The sequence below is a fragment of the Bubalus bubalis genome, chromosome 13 (assembly GCF_019923935.1).
Source record: "Bubalus bubalis isolate 160015118507 breed Murrah chromosome 13, NDDB_SH_1, whole genome shotgun sequence".
NCBI classification, from domain to species: Eukaryota; Metazoa; Chordata; class Mammalia; order Artiodactyla; family Bovidae; genus Bubalus; species Bubalus bubalis.
The window spans coordinates 39,367,949-39,389,867 of NC_059169.1; the positions used below are offsets into that span (position 1 = coordinate 39,367,949).

General features: G+C 41.1%; 1 protein-coding gene across 4 annotated transcripts in view; it reads left to right on the plus strand.

The window, feature by feature from the left end:
- The window catches only part of TBC1D4 (TBC1 domain family member 4), a 215,327-nt gene that overhangs the window by 122,776 nt on the left and 70,632 nt on the right, over positions 1–21,919 (plus strand). For all 4 annotated transcript variants that reach the window (XM_025262748.3, XM_006054121.4, XM_006054123.4 and 1 more), the window contains exons 2-4: positions 6,043–6,630; positions 8,986–9,075; positions 12,502–12,606. In XM_025262748.3, coding sequence (XP_025118533.3) covers positions 6,043–6,630; positions 8,986–9,075; positions 12,502–12,606 — 783 coding nt within the window. The remainder of the gene's footprint in view (positions 1–6,042; positions 6,631–8,985; positions 9,076–12,501; positions 12,607–21,919) is intronic.

A 21,919-nucleotide genomic window follows, 5' to 3' on the forward strand; every position in this document is an offset into this window, starting at 1 on the left:
CTCCAGGCAAGAACACTGGAGTGGGTTGCTATTTCCTTCTCCAATGCATGAAAGTGAAAAGTGAAAGGGAAGTCGCTCAGTCGTGTCCGACTCTTAGTGACTCCATAGACTGCAGCCCACCAGGCTCCTCCATCCATGGGATTTTCCAGGCAAGAGTACTGGAGTGGGGTGCCATTGCCTTCTCCCCTAAGGGCTTCAGTTCAGTTCAGTCGCTCAGTCGTGTCTGACTCTTTGCGACTCCATGAATTGCAGCACGCCAGGCCTCCCTGTCCATCACCAACTCCCGGAGTTCACCCAGACTCACATCCATCGAGTCAGTGATGCCATCCAGCCATCTCATCTTCTGTTGTCCCCTTCTCCTCCTGCTCCCAATCCCTCCCAGCATCAGAGTCTTTTCCAATGAGTCAACTCTTCACATGAGGTGGCCTAAGTACTGGAGTTTCAGCTTTAGCATCATTCCTTCCAAAGAAATCCCAGGGCTGATCTCCTTCAGAATGGACTGGTTGGATCTCCTTGCAGTCCAAGGAACTCTCAAGAGTCTTCTCCAACACCACAGTTCAAAAGCATCAATTCTTCGGCGCTCAGCCTTCTTCATAGTCCAACTCTCACATTCATAAGGGCTTACATTCTAGCAAATCAATTACACAGAATGTTCAAAGGGGTAAATACTATAGAGAGTAATAAAATGAAGGAGAGGGGGTGGAATTCCAGGGGAATGCTGGCTGTCAGAGCATGTGTGTGTGTCTTTTGGGGTAGGGGACAGATGCCACCTCGAGGTGACACTAGAGCATGGATTTAAAGGAGGTGAGGAGTGAACTGTCCAGTTATCTAGGGGAGGAGCTTGGAGTTCAGAGACCTTCAGGGAAGAGTGTGCCTGGCATGTCCAAAGAGTAGCCAGGAGGCCAGTGAGCGAGACGGCTAGGAGGAGTAATGTCAGAAGAAACGGGGTGAGGATGAAAAGATGAAATGCAAGTCGACTATCTAAAGGTCACATGGAGGATGTGTAGCCACAGTGCACATTTAATCTGTTTGTTTGTCATGTGCAGAGAGTGAGGGCCCTGTAGGACATTGTAAGGATTTTGTCTTTTACTCAAGAAATGGGGAGCTTGGAGGATTTGCAGATGAGTACCATGACACGTTTAAAAAGGATTCTTTTTACTTTTGAGAGTATGTTAAAGGGGCCAAGGGATACCAGTTAAAAGGCTATTGCAGAAAACCAGATGGGAGATAATGAGTTGTATTCCATTTTATGTGAATGTACCACTTTTGGGCTTCCCTTGTGGCTCAGCTGGTAAAGAATCCACCTGCAATGTGGATTGACCTGGGTTCGATCCCTGGATTGGGAAGATCCCCTGGAGAAGGGAAAAGCTACCTACTTCAGTATTCTGGCCTGGAGAATTCCATGGACTGTGTAGTCAGTTCATGGGGTCACAAAGAGTCTGACTGAACGACTTTCAATTCAGTTCAATTCAATTAGCTCAGTGATAAAGAATTGGCCTGTCAATACAGGAGAAGCAGATTCGATCCTTGGGTTGGGAAGATCCTCTGGAGAAGGAAATGGCAATCCATCCCAGTATTCCTGCTTGAGAAGTCCCATGGACAGAGGAGCCTGGCAGGCTACAGTCGATGGGGTTGGAAAAAATTCAGACACGACAGAGTGACTAAACAGCAACAGTACCACCTTTAGTTTATCTGTTCAGTTTTTTCCTTTCAGTTTTATTGCAATATAATTGACATATAGCATTGTATTTAGGTCAAGGGGTACAACATAATGATTTGATACAGTATATATTGCAAAATGATTAACATAAGTTTGGTTAACACCAGTCACCTCAAATGGTTACAGATTTTTTTTTCTTGTGAGAAGAACTTTTAAGATCTACTCTCTTAGCAACTTTAAATATACAATATGGTATTATTAACTCTAGTCACCATGCTGTACAGAATATGCCAAGAAATTACTTTTCTTGTCACTGGAAGTTTGTACTTTATATTTTCAAGTTTCTATTGAGCTTTCTATTTGTTTTCATATCCCAAAATATTTTGTTCATCTTAGATTTTTAAAAAATCATAGCTATTTAAACAATATTTGATGAGTGACTTAGCTTCTTGTTCAAGTCATATAGTAATATATATATATATATATATATATATATATATATAATTTATTTATTTATTTTTTTTTTTTTAAGGCTACCCCTTCTAGTATTCTTGGGTTTCCCTTGTGGCTTGGCTGGTATAGAATCCGCCTGCAATGCAGGAGACCTGGGTTCAATCCCTGGGTTGGGATGATCCCTTGGAGAAGGGAACGGCTACGCACTCCAGTATTCTGGCCTGTAGAATTCCATGGACTGCATAGTCCATGGGGTCGCAAAGAGTCAGACACAACCGAGCGACTTTCACTCACTTTCACTAGGTTAACTTAGGTTGTTTCCATGTCTACTGTTGTGAATAATTCTGTGATGAACATGAAGGGGTAGGTATCTTTTTGAGAGAGTAATTTTGTTTCTTTTGAATATATACACAGAAGTGGAATTGCTGGATCATATGATAGTTCCATTTTTAATATTTTAGGAATCTAGATACTGTTTTCCATCATGACTGCACTGATTTACATTCCTACCAACAGTGTTCAAGGGTTTCCTTTTTTCCATGTACTCCCCAGCACTTGTTATCATTTATCTTTTTGGCAATTATCTTTCTATTAGGTATAAGCTGATATTTCATTGTGTTTTGCTTTACATTTCCTTAACAATTAGTGATCATTCACTTGTTGATGAATATTTGAGTCATTTTGAGTTTGGGAATGTTGTGACAAAGGCATCTGTTAATATTTGTGAACAAGGCTTTCTATGAACATATATTTTCAGGGCTTTCACCTAAATATCTAGGCGTGTGAGATAGATCTGTTTAATTTCTAAGCAACTGCCAAATTCCTGAGGTGCTCGTGCCATTTTACATTTCTGCACACAACGTATGGGTGTTCCAATTGCTCCATATTCTAGTCAGTACTTGGTCTTTTTGATTTTAGCCATTCTAATAGGTGTGTAATAGATAGTATCTTTCTATGGTTTAAATGTGCATTTTCTCTGATGGTTAATGCTGGTGAGGGGTGTCTGCATTTTAATCTCTTCATTCAGAAAGTTAATTTTAGTCTTATTGTTGAAACTTCCATTCCTTTCAGCTGAAGCTCATAATAATTAGTTTATCTCAGTGGTGGTTGGTACTTTAACCATGTTACACTTTATTTTTTAAATTTAATTTTAACCTTTTGTTCCCTTATAATACCTTTTTGTTGTTGTTCAGTCGCCAAGTCATGTCTGATACTGCGAGCCCATGTACTGCAGCAAGCCAGGCCTGTCTGTCCCTCACCATCTCCTGGAATTTGCCCAAGTTCATGTCCATTGAATCAGTGATAATAATACCTTTTCAGATCAGATCAGATCAGTCGCTCAGTCGTGTCCGACTCTTTGCGACCCCATGAATTGCAGCACGCCAGGCCTCCCTGTCCATCACCAACTCCCGGAGTTCACTGAGACTCACGTCCATCAAGTCAGTGATGCCATCCAGCCATCTCATCCTCTGTCATCCCCTTCTCCTCCTGCCCCCAATCCCTCCCAGCATCAGAGTCTTTTCCAATGAGTCAACTCATCGCATGAGGTGGCCAAAGTACTGGAGTTTCAGCTTTAGCATCATTCCTTCCAAAGAAATCCCAGGGCCGATCTCCTTCACAATGGACTGGTTGGATCTCCTTGCAGTCCAAGGGACTCTCAAGAGTCTTCTCCAACACCACAGTTCAAAAGCATCAATTCTTCGGCGCTCAGCCTTCTTCACAGTCCAACTCTCACATCCATACATGACCACAGGAAAAACCATAGCCTTGACTAGATGGACCTTTGTTGGCAAAGTAATGTCTCTGCTTTTGAATATGCTATCTAGGTTGGTCATAACTTTCCTTCCAAGGAGTAATCGTCTTTTAATTTCATGGCTGCAGTCACCATCTGTAGTGATTTTGGAGCCCAGAAAAATAAAGTCTGACACTGTTTCCACTTTTTCCCCATCTATTTCCCATGAAGTGGTGGGACCGGATGCCATGATCTTCGTTTTCTGAATGTTGAGCTTTAAGCCAACTTTTTCACTCTCCACTTTCACTTTCATCAAGAGGCTTTTGAGTTCCTCTTCACTTTCTGCCATAAGGGTGGTGTCATCTGCATATCTGAGGTTATTGATATTTCTCCCGGCAATCTTGATTCCAGTTTGTGTTTCTTCCAGTCCAGCGTTTCTCATGATGTACTCTGCATATAAGTTAAATAAGCAGGGTGACAATATACAACCTTGACGAACTCCTTTTCCTATTTGGAACCAGTCTGTTGTTCCATGTCCAGTTCCAACTGTTGCTTCCTGACCTGCATACAAATTTCTCAAGAGGCAGATCAGGTGGTCTGGTATGCCCATCTCTTTCAGAATTTTCCACAGTTTCTTGTGATCCACACAGTCAAAGGCTTTGGCATAGTCAATAAAGCAGAAATAGATGTTTTTCTGGAACTCTCTTGCTTTTTCTATGATCCAGCGGATGTTGGCAATTTGATCTCTGGTTCCTCTGCCTTTTCTAAAACCAGCTTGAACATCAGGAAGTTCATGGTTCACATATTGCTGAAGCCTGGCTTGGAGAATTTTAAGTATTACTTTACTAGCGTGTGAGATGAGTGCAATTGTGCAGTAGTTTGAGCATTCTTTGGCATTGCCTTTCTTTGGGATTGGAATGAAAACTGACCTTTTCCAGTCCTGTGGCCACTGCTGAGTTTTCCAAATGTGCTGGCATATTGAGTGCAGCACTTTCACAGCATCATCTTTTAGGCTTTGGAATAGCTCAACTGGAATTCCATCACCTCCACTAGCTTTGTTCGTAGTGATGCTTTCTAAGGCCCACTTGACTTCACATTCCAGGATGTCTGGCTCTAGGTCAGTGATCACACTATCGTGATTATCTGGGTTGTGAAGATCTTTTTTTGTACAGTTCTTCTGTGTATTCTTGCCATCTCTTTTTAATATCTTCTGCTTCTGTTAGGTCCATACCATTTCTGTCCTTTATCAAGCCCATCTTTGCATGAAATGTTCCTTTGGTATCTCTGATTTTCTTGAAGAGATCCCTAGTCTTTCCCATTCTATTGTTTTCCTCTATTTCTTTGCATTGATCACTGAGGAAGCCTTTCTTATCTCTTCTTGCTATTCTTTGGAACTCTGCATTCAGATGTTTATATCTTTCCTTTTCTCCTTTGCTTTTCGCTTCTCTTCTTTTCACAGCTATTTGTAAGGCCTCCCCAGACAGTCATTTTGCTTTTTTGCATTTCTTTTCCATGGGGATGGTCTTGATCCCTGTCTCCTGTACAATGTCACGAACCTCATTCCATAGTTCATCAGGCACTCTACCTATCAGATCTAGGCCCTTAAATCTATTTCTCACTTCCACTGTATAATCATAAGGGATTTGATTTAGGTCATACCTGAATGGTCTAGTGGTTTTCCCTACTTATACCTTTTAGAAGTACTCAAAGGGTACATTGTAGTAATTTATTATAGGTTGCAGCGGCTTGTAGAGTCTCATGGCTTTGTTTTGGGGAAATGAATACATTTAAAAGGGGAAATTATAGAAGTGATAAAAATTTTCAATCTTATCTTTATATCACTTATATCCGATAGTGTAATTTAAGTTTATGCTTTGTCTTGAGTGCTTAGCCGATGACCAGTCATGACCGACTCTTTGTGACCCCATGAACTGTAGACCATCAGGCTCCTTTCTCCATGGGGATTCTCCAGGCAAGAATACTGGAGTGGGTTGCCATTTCCTCCTCCAGGGGATCTTCCCAACCCAGGAATTGAACCCAGGTGTCCCGCATTGCAGGCAGATTCTTTACTGACTGAGCCACCAGGGAAGCCCATACTTTATCTTATGTAGGGTCTATTACTTTCAGTATTTTATCACTTACCATGAGAATGCATTCCATGTGATAATAATAATAATTGTTCTGAATTCTCTTCCAGGTTCCTGATGTTATCAGCAGCATAAGGCAGTTATCGAAAGCTGCCATGAAAGAGGATGCCAAACCCAGCAAAGACAACGAGGACGCCTTTTACAACTCTCAGAAGTTCGAGGTCCTGTACTGTGGCAGGGTGACCGTGACCCACAAGAAGGCGCCGTCCAGCCTCATCGACGACTGCATCGAGAAGTTCAGCCTGCACGAGCAGCAGCGCTTGCGGCTCCAGAGCGAGCCGCGCGCAGGGGACTCGGGCGAAGACCAGGCGGGATCCGAGGCCCGAACGCCGGCCTGCCCCGTCGACGTTCTGTCGGAGGAAGGGGATGGTGTCGCCGACACCCACCCGGTCTTCCCTGCCGCGCCCAGCCAGCCTGGGCCATCTAGCTCGCGAGTCTGCTTCCCCGAGAGGATTTTGGAAGATTCGGGCTTCGATGAACAGCAGGAGTTCCGGTCTCGGTGCAGCAGCGTCACGGGGGTCCTGCAAAGGAAAGTTCACGAGAACAGCCAGAAGCCGCAGCCGCGGCGGAGGCATGCTAGCGCGCCCAGCCACGTGCAGCCCTCGGACTCGGAGAAGAACAGAACCATGCTGTTTCAGGTGCTGTCCTGGCCGGCGGCTCTCCCGGTGTTTCCCCATCCTTTGCTATAAGCCGGAAGCAGCCCAGCGGCCAGCTTCTCCCTGGTCCTCAATCTGGAAGCATCCAACTTTTCTGTCATGTCCCCCAGGTAGCAGAGAAGGCAGGTTGGAGAAAGAGCAAAGGACAGTAGTGAAGGAGTGAGAGGCAGACGGGGAATGTAAGAGAAAAGGGAGCAGGGCAGGGAGGGAAAGAGAGAGAAGCACTTGAAGGAGCATCAGGGAAAGTTGGTTGGGGAAATTAGCAGAGATTACCCAGTTGGCGCTAGTGGTAAAAAACAAAACAAAAAAACCCAACGCGCCTGCCAATGCAGGAGACCTAAGAGACGGGGTACCATCCCCGAGTGGGGAAGATCTCCTGGAGGAGCACATGGCAACCCACTCCGGGATTTTTGCCTGGAGAATCCCATGGACAGAGGAGCCTGGCAGGCTACAGTCCATAGGGTCTCAAAGAGTTGGTAACTACTGAAGCAATTTAGCACACATGCCATCTTAGCGTCACCAGCGTTTGCCTTAGGTTGATTCTTCACTAGGGCCTCCCAGGGTGCTCAGTGGTAAAGAATCCTCCAGTCAGTGCAGGAAACACAGGAGATGCAGGTTCAATCCTTGGGTGGGAAGATTCCCTGGAGTAGAAAATGGCAACCCACTCCAGTATTCATGCCTGGAAATCCCATGGACAGAGGAGCCTGGCAGGCTACAGTCCATGGTGTGGCAAAGAGTTGGACATGACTCAGCCCACACGTGATTCTTCAGTAAATGTTGCTATTTATTATTATTATTTTTTAATGACTGCAGAAAGTCAGAAGGGTTTAAGATGTGAATCTGGGAGAGTGTGAATCTTCTTGAAGGAGAGAGAAGTTTCTAGAGCGAAAAAAAGAAAAGTCCAGAGACTCATGGTTGTATCTTCAGATGAGGATACACCAATTTACTCTATCATACAAAGGAGAGGTTTAGGAAACATCATAGGCCTGATAACTTATTGGATCAGTTGTTAAAATGATTGGGTGCAGGCTATATTATAGGTGTAAAACACGATTCTTAATTCTAAAAAGTAGTTTTTGAAGTTGTACAGGGTATAGAAAGTGTCCAATTCCACTTGAAAGAACTGAATTCCTAACAATGCCCTGTAGAGATTCTTTAATTAATCCTCAGCTTTGAGGATTAGAGATTTCCTCAGATTTGAGTTTTCTTGAAAAAAGGAGTGACGGTCCTTTTATCCCATTGCAAAGAGTCCTTAAGAAGGAAATTGCACTGTGTACCTTGGTAAATAGTCCCAGGATGTAATATTTGCTTTATCAGAAGTTCATGGTTGTTTTGTTCTGTTTTGTTCTTGATAACTTGAGGCATGTGATTACAGTGTCTATAGTCTTTTCTTTGGTAATACATTAACTGAGTTTCTTCTCTTTTTTTTTTAAGATTTTTTTTTTTTAATGTGAATGATTTTTAAAGTTTTTATTGAATTTGTTACAGTATTCCTTCTGTTTTATGTTTTGGCTTTCTGGCCACAAGGCGTGTGGTATCTTAGTTCCCCAAACAGGGAGCAAACCAGCATCCTCTGCCTTAGAAGTTGAAGTCTTAACCATTGGACCACCGGGAAACTCCCCTGAGTTTCCTCTCTTGATTTGTTCTTTTTCTTAGCTACCAGAGTCCATGTTGTTAATTTTTTTCTAAATGGTTGTTTATTTAAAAAACTAAAAAAAAATTTATCTGCCCAATTGCAAGTATATCTTTCTGTTGATCCTTTGTGAGAAAGTAAGATTTTAAATTATAAAGGTTGCTTTTTTTTTGAAAAGACGATAATTTCTAATTTGGAAAAAAATGGTTTCTTTTAAATTAAGAGCAGCTTATTTCATGATTTCTAGATGAAAGGAAGAATTGTTTTCAGATGACTGATAACTGAGGTTGTAAATTTGATGGGGTTAGGTATTGACACTGTATATTCCTATACAGTCCATGGTATTCTCCAGGCCAGAATACTGGAGTGGGTAGTCTTTCCCTTCTCCAGGGCCTCTTCCCAACCCAGGGATCCAACCCAGGTCTCCTGCATTGCAGGTGGATGCTTTACCAACTGAGCCACAAGGGAAGCCCCAAAATACTGGAGTGGGTAGCCTATCCCTTCTCCACTGGATTTTCCTGATACAGGAATCAAACCGGGGTCTCCTGCATTGTAGGCGGATTCTTTACCAGCTGAGCTGCCAGGGAAGCCCATATATCTTGTATAGAGCATTTGAATCTCTATTATTAGTCAAATATTTCATTGTAAACTAAGATATTAGGTTCTTGTTAAGTTGAAATTAATTGGAATGCTTTATTTTTAAGGTTGGGCGGTTTGAGATTAACCTTATCAGTCCGGACACTAAATCAGTTGTGCTTGAGAAGAATTTTAAAGATATCTCTTCTTGTTCCCAGGTATGTATTGAAGTAGATTATATAGTATTTGAGGAAACCAATTAAGGCTTGTTTCTCAATTAACCATAAATTAACTGGGATTGAATCCCTTCAAATTTTATTTATTTTAAAAAAACTTATTTATTTTAATTGGAAGCTAATTACTTTACAGTATTGTGGTGGTTTTTGCCAAGTGGATTTATCTTCAGAGTGTTCATGTGTTTGGGTCCAGGTCTCTCAGTATCCTAATATTTTGCACTCACTGCCATCAGCCCTGTCTGCTCGTAGCACCCCTTCATCAAAGGGGTGAGTGGAATTTTTGCGCTGGTGAGTTCTTTTGGAAATATCTTCTCAATTAGTTTTCCTCAGAATCTTGGGCAGTGGGTTTTGGCATCACTGAGTCATGTTTGCTCTTTATACCATAATAGGTAATAAAAGGAGAACCAGTACTTTCAAGTTTATTGTTGTAAGTGTTAAAGTTTGAAAAGAAGGTTTGTGTATGTATCGTTGGCCTTTTACTTGTTAATTCTAATATTGTGTATATAAAAGTTTTAAAAATAATCAATACAATTATATGTGGTTGAGGTCATATCAGGCATAAAGTAGTATTCTAAGTACCATAGTAATATAATAATTTAGTACAGCTATCCAAAAATTAGAGCTGCCTAATTATATGGCAAACCTAGGAAGAATTTCTGAAGATGTTGGAATGGAGGGACTATCTAAATCTGAATATGGGAAAGTTAAAAATGCAAGGATGCCTCTGAGGAGGTCCCTGGAATAGAGAAGCAATAACTTATTTCCTAATAGGTGTACCTTAGATGTACCTTCAGGGTCTTGGATCTTGCCAAGGCCCTTTCCTATATTTTAATGTTGAAAATCAAGGCTGCTTATTTAAAAAATTTTTTTTTGAATTTTGGAGTTAGCACTGCCATAGGTAGGATGTTCAGATATTCTTCTGTTGGAAAATGACAACTTTTAGTACATCTTGGTAATTACTCTCCTCAGACTCACCTAATGTAGTTTCACTTCCAGTGTTTTATTTTAATATTTGTTCTGTTATATGGAGACCTAGAATTATGTTCTGAAGATAAAAGCTTTCTAACTCTAATAATTGAGAAAGGCAGCATCTGACTCTAGGGTGAATATATTGAAAATTTATAAATTCCTATTTAAGGGACAAAAAATTTGGTAGAAAGATGATTCACTTTAACTGAAAAATAGTATTTACTAAGCATTCTCGTAACAACATGTTTCCTTGGGGTCTTTGCATGATCATAAGGTCTGTGAGGGTGGGTGTCTTATGCTGTAGAGCCTCAGAGAATAAGATGTGTTAAGACAGAGCTTAATGCTTAGGTGTTCAATAAATGTTGAATGAATATTTCTGTATATTGGGCCTCATGCCCAGTGTTGAGGAGAGAGTTGTGTGCAAAGCTGTGTATTTCCTGTTTCCCAGAGCAAGAGTCACCATTGGAAAAGGCTGTGCCTCTCCCTAGCCCCACCCCAAGTCTTGCAGGAAGAAAACTAGCAATGCTCATTGACCGTTTAAGGGAAAAAAAAAATTGAAAAAGAAGAAAAAAAGAACCAGCCAAACCAAATATGTAAACTGGCAGTTCAAACAAGATTTTCCCTTTGCTTTTCTTTTCTTTTTTAAGCAAGCTTTGTCGTGACATTAAGAATTAAGAAAAAGAATTGACTGAAATATGAGGAAGCTTTGTGTAAAGGCCTTTGATCAGAATAATTGTCAGGTTAATCTCTGCCCCTCACTGCGTGGCCAGCTCCTATTACTTTTCCACAGAATTGCACTGATAGAGGGTGGCCGCATTTGGGAACAGGCATACTTTTAAACATACGATGTGATGTGACTCTTTGTGACCCCATGTTCTGTAGCCCACCAGGCTCCTCACATGTACCCCTGTGTATGTTTCTTTCTTCAAAATCAGTAGGACTGGATTTTTGGCAAGCGTGAGGAATAAGGGAGTGGTTTTCTTTACTGGAACATTGCCACTGCCTGAAAACTTGGTGAGCTGGTGAGGTACTATGCATTTTTCCCATTTAATGCCAAGTTAGTCAAAGATTTTTTTTTAAGATGATGCTATTTCTCCATTTTATTTTATTTATTTATTTGATTTTGGCCGCACTTTGCAGGCATGTGGGATCTTAGTTCCCCGATCAGGGATTGAACTCATTCCCCATGCAGCAGAAGCACAGATTCTTAACCTGGATCTCCTGGGAAGTCCCAAGTCAAAGAAATTCTATAATCATGAATGAGTTGTATCAGATGGAATTTACTTTCACCTCATGGACTGTATAACTTTATTCTTCCTATTAACTTTTTCTTTTTATAGAGTTGATTTCCTTTTTCCACATCCATTGGATAGGTGAGGCTTATTAATACAAGAATTGTGGTTACTGTTTATCAAACATGCAAAGAACCAAGATATTTCTTAGTTCTGAATCTGAAAAATTTGGGGGAATAGGTGCCATGACTACTATTTTATAACGAGAAGTGGAACTTCCGAGATACTTTTTATCAACACATCACAATATCTCATACCTAGTAAATTGCTTGAATCAAGGTGGAAGCACAAATCGGACTCCAAAGCCTGTTTCCTTTTCCCTGGAATTCAAGTGATTGCAGGACAACTTTAAAGTTTTGGTTTTCATGACTTTTCAAAGTACCGTGCTTTCTGTTAAAGTAACAAGGTGCTCAGTTCAGTTCAGTTGCTCAGTCGTGTCCGACTTTTTGTGACCCCAAGGACTGCAGCACACCAGGCCATAAGCTGCTACTGGCTGCTAATTGGTGTGTATATATTCAGGCTGATTGAGGTTCTCAGATGAGTCAGAATTTTTTATAAAGTGTAGCTGAGGTTATTTAGCCTGTGTTCAGAAAGTACAGATTTGTGAATTTGGATCATTGACATCTGCAGTAATTTCTTTAATGTATTCATCTTCTAACAGTTGTGACTCCTTGAATGTCTATAAATAGACAAATGTTCTAGTAGTTCTAATACATGCTTTAGGGAATTGCATGCCATTTCAGTAGAGCGTTGTCAGTTTTATGATTCTTAATCTCAAGTAAATAAGAACAGGGTTTATGGTGAATCATCAGACTGCTTGCTCAATGACGACCAATAAATTGAAAACTCCGGTACTGCCAAACACTGGGTAGTGGTTTTATTACAAGAGACAATGGATCGTGCCATCCTGCTTTTCCTTCTGTGGCCCCGAGTCACAGAGTGTTTGCCAGAAACAAAGCAATCTGAGCTGGTTTCACCCTTTATTTTATGTATCAAAAGTCTGCCATATAAGTTTGCTCTGACATTATGTCTCCTATCACAGTGCCATGAAGGAGAAATTCATGAAAGTGTGAAAGCACAGAACTGTTTCCATAGTGCTGATTAAATGGACATAATCTTATAAACTCCCCATTTCTTCCCTCTGTAGGGTATAAAGCATGTTGATCACTTTGGCTTTATTTGTCGGGAGTCCTCGGAGCCTGGACTGAGCCAGTATATCTGCTACGTGTTCCAGTGTGCCAGTGAATCTCTGGTAAGTGGGGTGACTGCTGTCCACAGGCTCCTCCCCAAACCTCTGACTCCTGGGAGACTTGTCTCTGACAGACCCAAGTCTCACAGAATGGCCATCAGTGGAAAAAGAGGAGGGCAATCAGAGATGAGTTTCTGCCCTTTGAGGCAGAACCACAATATAAAAACAAAACCAGATTGTCTTGGTAATTTTTCAGCCTAGATAATTTTCTTGAGTTTAAAAAATCCCAGAAATATTACTGGGAGTATTTTTCAAAGGTGGTGCTTGTTGTTGTTCAGTCGCTAAGGCATGTCCGACTCTTTGAGACCCCATTGATTGCAGCATGCTAGGCGTCCCTGTCCCTCACCATCTCCCAGAGTTTGCCCAAGTTCATGTCCATTGAATCGATGATGCCATCCAATCATTTCATCCTCTGCTACCCTCTTCTCCTTTTGCCTTCAATCCTTCTCAGCATCAGGGTCTTTTCCAATGAGTTGGCTGTTTTTTTAAAAGGTAGGAAAAGCCTGATTATGGAAGAAGAGTGGTTACTTTTTCCATTGCTCATGTAAGAAGATAAAGAAGACCTTTTATTCTCTCAGTTGCTCTAACATCTCAGGGTAGATAATGCTTATTTCAACAGGGTAGACAGCGATTTTGTTTTTTTTCTCTGTATTTCATCAGCCCCTGTCCTCCTTTTAAAAACACTTTCTTTATGGTCTTTTTTTAGCCTTGATTTTCTGTCTTTGGAATTTGGAAGCCAATTTTTCTCTCCAGCATTCTCACTCCCTCTTTAATGGGAACAGTTAAAATTTTCGAAGAAATATGTAAGATGAGGTTGGAAATGGTTCTGAGCGACTAAAAATAGTGAGTGTTTTCCCCTAAATTTTTTTTTTACGTATTCTTCCACTTGAGTTACCTCTCCTAACCATTTTAGCACAAATCTTTAGATGTATACATTACCATTCTTGGAAGCACGGCATTTATTAGACGTACATCTTCGCCCTCAATTTTCCCTGGGGAAATACCACCACTTAGAACAGAGGAAGCCAGGCTGCATTCTCCTCAGTTCCTTAATGCATGTTGCCATCCTCTTTGCTAACTCATTTTTAAAACTTTTTGTTTTGTATCGGGATATAGCCGATTAGCAATGTTGTGATGGTTTCAGGTGAACAGTGAAGGGATCCAGCTACACATACACATGTATCCATGCTCTCCCAAACTCCCCTCCCATCCAGGCTGCCATATAACGTTGAGCAGAGTTCCCTCTCCTATACAGTAGGACCTTGTTGGTCATCCATTTTAAATCCTCCCTAGTAACTCCTTGGGAGTCACTGCCTTCCGTGTTCCCAGCGTGGACACTGAGTTGAGGAATAATGAAGAAATGGAGATGAATTGGTGCCAAGACACTTTCTGACTAGGGAATGTAGCATTCAACAGTTTTTACCCAAGAGGGATCCTTTTAAAGTTTTGTTCTCACTTTAGGCAGTTAGCCATACCAATGAAAACCACATGTTGATAGCCAAGTGGACACTGTATTATATAGGTTTAGTTTAGGGCTTGGGATAGAAATTTAAGAGTCACTGTGTAAAGAATGATTGAAGGTGTGGGGGTTGATGAGCACACAGGGGCAAGAAAAAGAGAGAAGGCTAAAGAGAGCCAAGGACACACTCCTGGAAAATGCCAACTGAATAAGACTTAGGTAGAAAGTGAGAATGTAGGGTAATCTTGCCCCATTCCCCACCCATCCACTGCCCTATTCGCCCCTCTTCCTTCCTTCCTCAGTCCCTCCTCCTAAGACTGATTCTTCCTGCACTGCAGATCCTTGCTCTCCTACCCTTCCAAAACCTGTTGTATTTAGTTTTGACTGTTCCATTTACACAACTTCCATATTTAGAAATCATAATGCATCCTTTTGTACCATCTATATCCACCTGTTTACGAAATCCTACAAACCAGCAGTCCCCAACCTTTTTGGCACCAGGCTCTGGTTTCATGGTGCTGCTGCTGCTAAGTCGCTTCAGTCGTGTCCGACTCTGTGCAACCCATAGACGGCAGCCCAACAGGCTCCCCCGTCCCTGGGATCCTCCAGCCAAGAACACTGGAGTGGGTTGCCATTTCCTTCTCCAATGCATGAAAGTGAAAAGTGAAAGTGAAGTCACTCAGTTGTGTCTGACTCCTAGCAACCCCATGGACTGCAGCCTACCAGGCTTCTCCATCCATGGGATTTTCCAGGCAAGAGTACTGGAGTGGGGTGCCATTGCTTTCTCCAACTAGTTTCATGGGAGACAGTTTTTCATGGATGGGGGCTGGAATTGGTTTAGGGATAATTCTTTAAGGACCTTGTAACTGGGAGATATATGTATAATTATGATTGATTTTCATTGTTGCATGGCAGAAACCAACACAACATTGTAAAGCAATTTTCATCCAACTAAAAAAAAGGAAGGAGCATGCAATCTAGATCCCTTAATTGCAGTTCACAGTAGGGTTTGTGCTCCTATGAGAATCTAATGCCACCACTGATCTGACAGGTGGCAGAGCTCAGGCGGTAACGTGAGTGATGGGGAGCAGCTGTAAATACAGATGAAGTTTCGCTCACTTGCCCACTATTCACCTGCTGCTGTGAGGCCCAGTTCCTAACAGGCCATGGACTGGTATTGGTCTGTGGTCCCACAGTTGGGGACCCTTGCTATAAACTCGAAGGTAGAATGTCCCTCATGTCCATCTCACTTTCCTTTTTCTCTCTGGTATCTAAGTCTGGGCCTTCTTTAGAAAGACAATTGCCTTCATGTCCTAACTAGTCTTCCTGCCACTGCTTTAATCTGTCATCTGTCTATATCTACCTTATGTTGTAGTTTTTTTCCTCACAAAATTTTCTTACAAAGCACCAGTTTATGGCTCCTTATTAAGAGACAAAATCTACATGGTCTAGCATGGCAGAAGGGCCTACCTCATGCTTCTCCAGTCCCCCCGAAAGCGCTCCCTCTCACTGCTGTGTCCTCCCACGTGCTGTCCCCTGCGCTCAGCTGTCTCTAGGCTAGACTCCAGAGGCTGCTGTGATGACTGATGTGAGGCTGCGTTTATTTGGCTTGCTACCAAAGCCACAAATGATTCATGCACAGGACACATGAGATCAAGGAGATACGTGGGTGGTGTGGCTCACAGAAATGCTGCTGAAATTCTGAGCTAACTGTTGGCTGTATGGAGTGAGGGGTCTGCCTGTCAGAGGAGGGCAGAGCCAGGGCTCACTGCTTTCATACCATCGGGTGGGGAATGCGACTGTGCCAGCGTTGAGGGTCCACCCGGCTACTGTACAAGGAGACTGTGTATGTTCTCTTCCTCTATCCGTTTTCACATTCTTTTCTCGCCTGCTTCAGTGGATGGGAAGCAAGCCTCCTTTGCTCTGCTCTGACTTGAATCCCTTTGCCCTTCTTTTCCACTGTGTACTTTTTAGGACTCTGTTTAAAGATAAACTCTTAGTAACCCCTTTTCTGACACCGTTTTCCAGGAATTGACCCCTTTCTCTGCTTTGTTGTAATTGCTCTTGCTGTGCCTTGGTCATAGATCTCTAACAGTTCCTGAAAATCCATTATCTTGTGTGTTTGTTCACATAACTTTCCACCCCACTGGGTAGTGACTCCTACAAGGTCAGGCTGTCCTTACTGTTGTATCCCTCAGTAGTTTCTAGAAGAGCAGGGGTTGGTAAGTGTATTTTTGAGTGGTAGAGTGTGTTACTCTTCACTTCAGGTAATCTTTTTATAGGTGCTGGTTAATCTCTAATTAGGGCTTCCCTGGTGACTCAGATGGTAAAGAATTGCCTGCATTGCAGGCAGGAGACCCGGGTTTGATCCCTGGGTCGGGAAGATCCCCTGGAGGAGGGCATGGCAACCCACTCCAATATTCTTGCCTAGAGAATTCCATGGACAGAGGAGCCTGCTAGGCTACAGTCTGTGGGGTCACAAAGAGTTGGACATGACTGAGCGACTAACAAAAAGAACAATAACAAATTTCTGATTACTGGATAACCTCCACCAAGAAGAAAACTGTAAAACCTTCTGATTTCCAACCTCTTTTACAAGTTTTGTTTTGTTTGTATTTTTTAGTATTTTAATTTTTCCCTCACGTACATAGGATGAGTTTTCAGAACAGGAAGTCAGAGTCGAGAGTCTAGGAACATGCTGCATTTTTCCATCTTGAGAAGTTCTGTGGCTCAGGCAACAGCCAAGACTGGCTGAGAATGTCTTCCTGTTACATTGAAGTTGCATCAGAATATTAGTGCTGGCATCATTATTCTTAAGGAGGGGCCTATGCTGGAATCTTTGAAATCCTGTTCACTTTTTTTATCAGTAACCATCTTAACTGAATGGTGAGGCATCAGAATTGCAAGCTATGGGAAAAATTAAATGTAAATTTCCTGTATAAAGGAGGATGGTTCAAGCCACTGACATATAGAATAAAACAGTCAAATATTATATAGGTCTAAGCAGTGTTATGTTTGATGTGGCTTGGTAGTTGTGAAAGACAAAATATTGCAAAACTGCACATGCTGACTTATTTACTCTGAGCACAGAGAATATGCAACTAGCTTTTTCTCTTGTTTCTTTGTAGAGATTGTTATGAATTGATAAACAGTACAGTAAGTCCCACACGTACGAGTTTCATTTTTAGAACTTGTTTGTAAGTCCAATTTGTTCCTAAGTCCAACAAAGTTAACCTGTGTACCCAGCTAACACAATCGATTATATAGTACTGTACTGTGATAGGTTTCTAATACTTTTCACACAAACAGTACATAAAAAACAGACAAAAACAATAAAGAAAACACTTTTTATCTTACAGTGCAGTACCTTGAAAAGTAGAGTAGCACAGTACAACAGCTGGCACACGGGGGCTGGCATCGAGTGGACAGGCAAGAAGAGTTACTGACTGGAGGAGGCAGAGGAGGTGGGAGATGGTAGAGCTGAAGGATCATCAGCAATAGGGGATGGAGGGCAATCTCAAATTTCACTCATGCCTCATGCTGATGGCACAGGTTCTGCTTCCTTGCTGGATTCAATTCCATCTACCCTCTTGAAAAAACAATCCAGTGATGTCTGGGTATTAGCTCTTTTTTTACTCACCATAGGTAACACAGTAACACTGGATTGCATTCTGAACAGCTGCTGCAATCTTTGTGTACCGGTCTACATTTGGGTCCTGGGTCTCAAAACCTTATCAGTGTCTGCTCAGATAAAATACCCTTGCCGTTTCCTGTGTCATGAATCTCTTTGGTTCTTCAGTTACTTCTTCTTCCTTTTGTCTTTGTCTTTTTTCTGGGCCTCCAGTTCTATCAGGTCTTCATTAGTAAGCTCTGCTTGTTGCTCACAACAGTACTGTGCAGTAAAGTACACAAAAGCACAACCACTTGTAGAGGACGGACGCATGTGACGATGTATGCCAGGCATGTGTGCTAACTTAACGTGATTTGACATGTGAACGCACGTTCATGTCTTTGAAAGTTTCCAACTTGACGGGTTCCTGTATAGGGGAATTACTGTGTAGCGTTCAGATGGGCCCTGGAGGATTACTCTGGAAATTTAGATGCTCAGTGCTCCTCCTTCCCTCCTTCCCTTGCTTCCTCCTTCCCTCCCTTCCTTCTTTTGTAAAATAACGCAAAGCAAGTGGCCTAATCTTGTTTAACCACATTTGAGATTTCTGGAAAATATCATTTCTGCTTTCTCCAAAAGTGGTTTAAAAGGTATGAAAAAAAATGGAACTGACTACTTTTCATAGACAGAAAAAGTAGAACTCCTCAGATCCACAGATCCACACAATAGTATCCCAGGAAAGTAAAACTAGTAAAACAAAGAAACCCCCCCAAAATCCTCATTACCAAGACCCAGGCTTTGTGTGGGGTTAAGAGTGTAGATTTTCCCAGAGAATGAGGCTAGATAATCTTTTGAAGTCCTTATATATTCTGTGATTCTCATTCTTAAATGCCATACAGAACTTAAGTTTGGTAGGGAAATGTTTATGAGCTCTATTTTCATCATGGAATTTCCCCTTAATTTCATAAATTAGCTTTCTTTGTTCCATCACATAATTTTCTCTGGAAATTTAATTTTTCCTGATGGTCACACTAAGAATACTTTCTTTTTGTTCCATATGGTTGATTTCTCTTTACTCATTCCTTTAGTGTTAAACTTTTAACATTTCCTAGGATTTTTTGTTGTTGCTGAATCTAAACTAAAACAATTAAGTTATTCATAATACTGATTTACCTTCCCAGAGTTTGAGCAAACTCAGGGAGTTGGTGATGGACAGGGAAACCTAACATGCTGCAGTCCGTGGGGTCGCCAAGAGTTGGACACGACTGAGCGACTGAACTGAATTTAACTTCATAGTACTAATTTAACTTTTGGTTGCTCTGATACCATCATAGAATTTATAAACCATCTATAAAATGATAGATTAAAGCAAAGTAAAACACTGAAAATTTTAGAAGTAAAATTTTAGTAATATTTATGGCTGGGAGAAATCAGTAGCCACATTTCAGTCACCATTGAAATGATCTCGTTTCATCTAGAAATGGATTAAAAAATCATGAAAGTTCAGTATTTCCATTGGAGGCCTTTTACATCACATTATTACCAAATAACAAATAATAAACCTACCTGAAAGTTAAACAGGTGACTAACCCCTTCACTGCCTTAAATTAATGAGAAACAAGAAAACAATAGTAAATATCAATGTAAGTCATTGAAATTGCTTTTGAGTACATAACAAGGCAAATGAAATGAAAATGCAAAGTCACTAAAGCATGTAGTGCTTTTATTTTTGAGCGTTAGAACTCTTTATTTTTTTAAATTATAGTATAAAAGAGCAGATTATGGATACTCCATTTTTGTACATAGAATGATATGAAATTACTGATGAGCTTTTTAAAAAGTTATAGTAAAACATAGCTGACTAATCACTGGCTACTTGGTCCTTTAAGCAATATCAGAAGAATAAAGTGTCTTTTTAAATTTTTTATTGGAGAATAATAGCTTTACAGTGTTTTATTGATTTCCGCCATACAATAATGTGAATCAACTCTATATATACATATGACCCCTCCCTCTTGAATCTCACCCCCATCCCACCCCTCTAGGATGTCACAGAGCACCAGGCTGAGCTCCCTGTGTTATATAGCAATTTCCCACTAGATTTCTATTTTACCCATGGTATTATATCAGGTGGCGCTAGTGATAAAGAACCCACCTCCAATGCAGGAGGTAAGAGGCTTGGGTTTGATCCCTGGGTCAGGCAGATTCCCCTGGAGGTGAGCAAGGCAGCCCACTCCAGCCTAGAGAATCCTATCGACAGAGGATCCTGGCAGGCTACAGTCCGTAGGGTCACACAGAGTCAGATATGACTGAAGCAACTTTGCATGCATGCATGCATTATATTTCAGTGCTACTCTCTCAGTTTGTCCTACCCTCTCCTTCCCCCACTCTGTCCAGGTGAATGGATAGAGAAGTTGTGGTACATATATACAGTGGATTATTACTCAGTCATAAAAAGGAACAAATCTGAGTTAGTTGAACTGAGGTGGACAAACCTAGAGCCTGTTATACAGAGTGAAGTAAGAGAAAAACAGATATTTTATATTAATGCGTATATATGGACTCTAGGAAAATGGTACTGATGAACCCATTTGCAGGGCAGAAATAGAGATACAGAGAATGGACTTGTGGATAAAGTTTCTTTTTATTCCAGGTTCTTCATACACTCAGATGCAACAGTGGAGTAACTCCTTTAAGTAATAACTTTTTCTTAAACCAGGCCATAAGGGGAGGGAGAAAAAGGTCTTTAAAAATGGCTTGTGTGTACGAAGGGTCTTTTTCCTCAACATCCTCTCCAACACTTGTTATTAAATATGTCTTGTCTTTTGGGTAATAGCTATTCTGATATGTGTGTGAGGTGATATCTCAATTGTGGTTTTGATTTGCATTTCCCTAAAAATTAGTGATGTTAAGCATCTTTTCATGTGCCTGTTGGCCTTTTGTTTTGGTAGAAAATAAACTGGTGCTGCCACTATGGAAAACAATATGGAGATTCCTCAAAAAATTAAGAATAGAATTATTATGTGGTCCAGCAATTCCATTTCTGGGTATTTATCTGAAAAAACTAAAAACACTAATTTGAAAAGATATGCACCACTCTGTTCATTGTGGTTTACAAGAGCCAAGATATGGTATCAGTGGAAGTGCCCATCAATGGATGAATGGGTAAAGAAGATGTGATGTGTATATATATACACATGTATATTCTGTGCTTAGTTGCTCAGTCATGTCTGACTCTTTGTGACCCCATGGACTGTAGCCTGCTAGGCTCCTCTCTCCATGAGATTTCCCAGGCAAGAATACTGCCATTGCCTTCTCCAGGGGATCTTCCCAATGCAGAGATTGAATCCAGGTCTCCTGCATTGCAGGTAGATTCTTTACCATCTGAGCCACCAGGGAATATATATATATATAATATATATATATAATGGATTATTATTCAGCCATGTAAAAATATGAAATCTTGCCATTAATGACAACATGACTGGACCTAGACCTTGAGGGTATTACGCTATGAGAAATAAGTGTGATTCCCTCATATGCAGAGTATAAAAAATAAAACAGAAACAAACACATACACTCAAAGAACAGATTGGTGGTTACCAGAGGGACCAGGGGTGGGAGAGAGAGCAGAATGGTAAAGGGGTCAACCGTATAGTGACAGATGGAAGTGAGACTTTGGTGCTAAGCACACTGTGTATACAGAAGTTGAATTAAATTTGTACCAAGAAACTTATATAATGTTATAAACAAATGTTACCTCAATAAAAACAGAACAAAACAAAGCATAGTTTATAAAGCGTGTGAATGGTTTTGAATATCAGAGATAGTTTGGATAAGGCCCTGGTACTTCACAGCTCCCCATGCAGGTTTTAGACTTTGACCTCAGTTCTACAGTGGGTGAGAAAACGACACTTTACTCTGATGATTGTGCCACAGAGGAGGAAACCTGGCTTGAAGTTGGCTTAACAATGCCTGGAGGATGAGCTGTTGGTTGACCTCGAAGAAACAACCAGGAAATCAGAATGCTAGAGTCCAACTTCTTGACTAAGTCATTGGAAGAGCAAGGTAGAAACAGGCTGGCAGTTTTCAAGCTCTTGACCTAGTGGTGAGACCCTGCTATTAGACAGGAAGATGTCAGAAGTTCTTAGTGTCACAAATCAGAAGCAAAATGTTAATATTAATAAATAGAAGCCATAGAGAAAAGACAGGAGTTCTCATCACAAGGACAAAAAAAATTCTGTTTATTT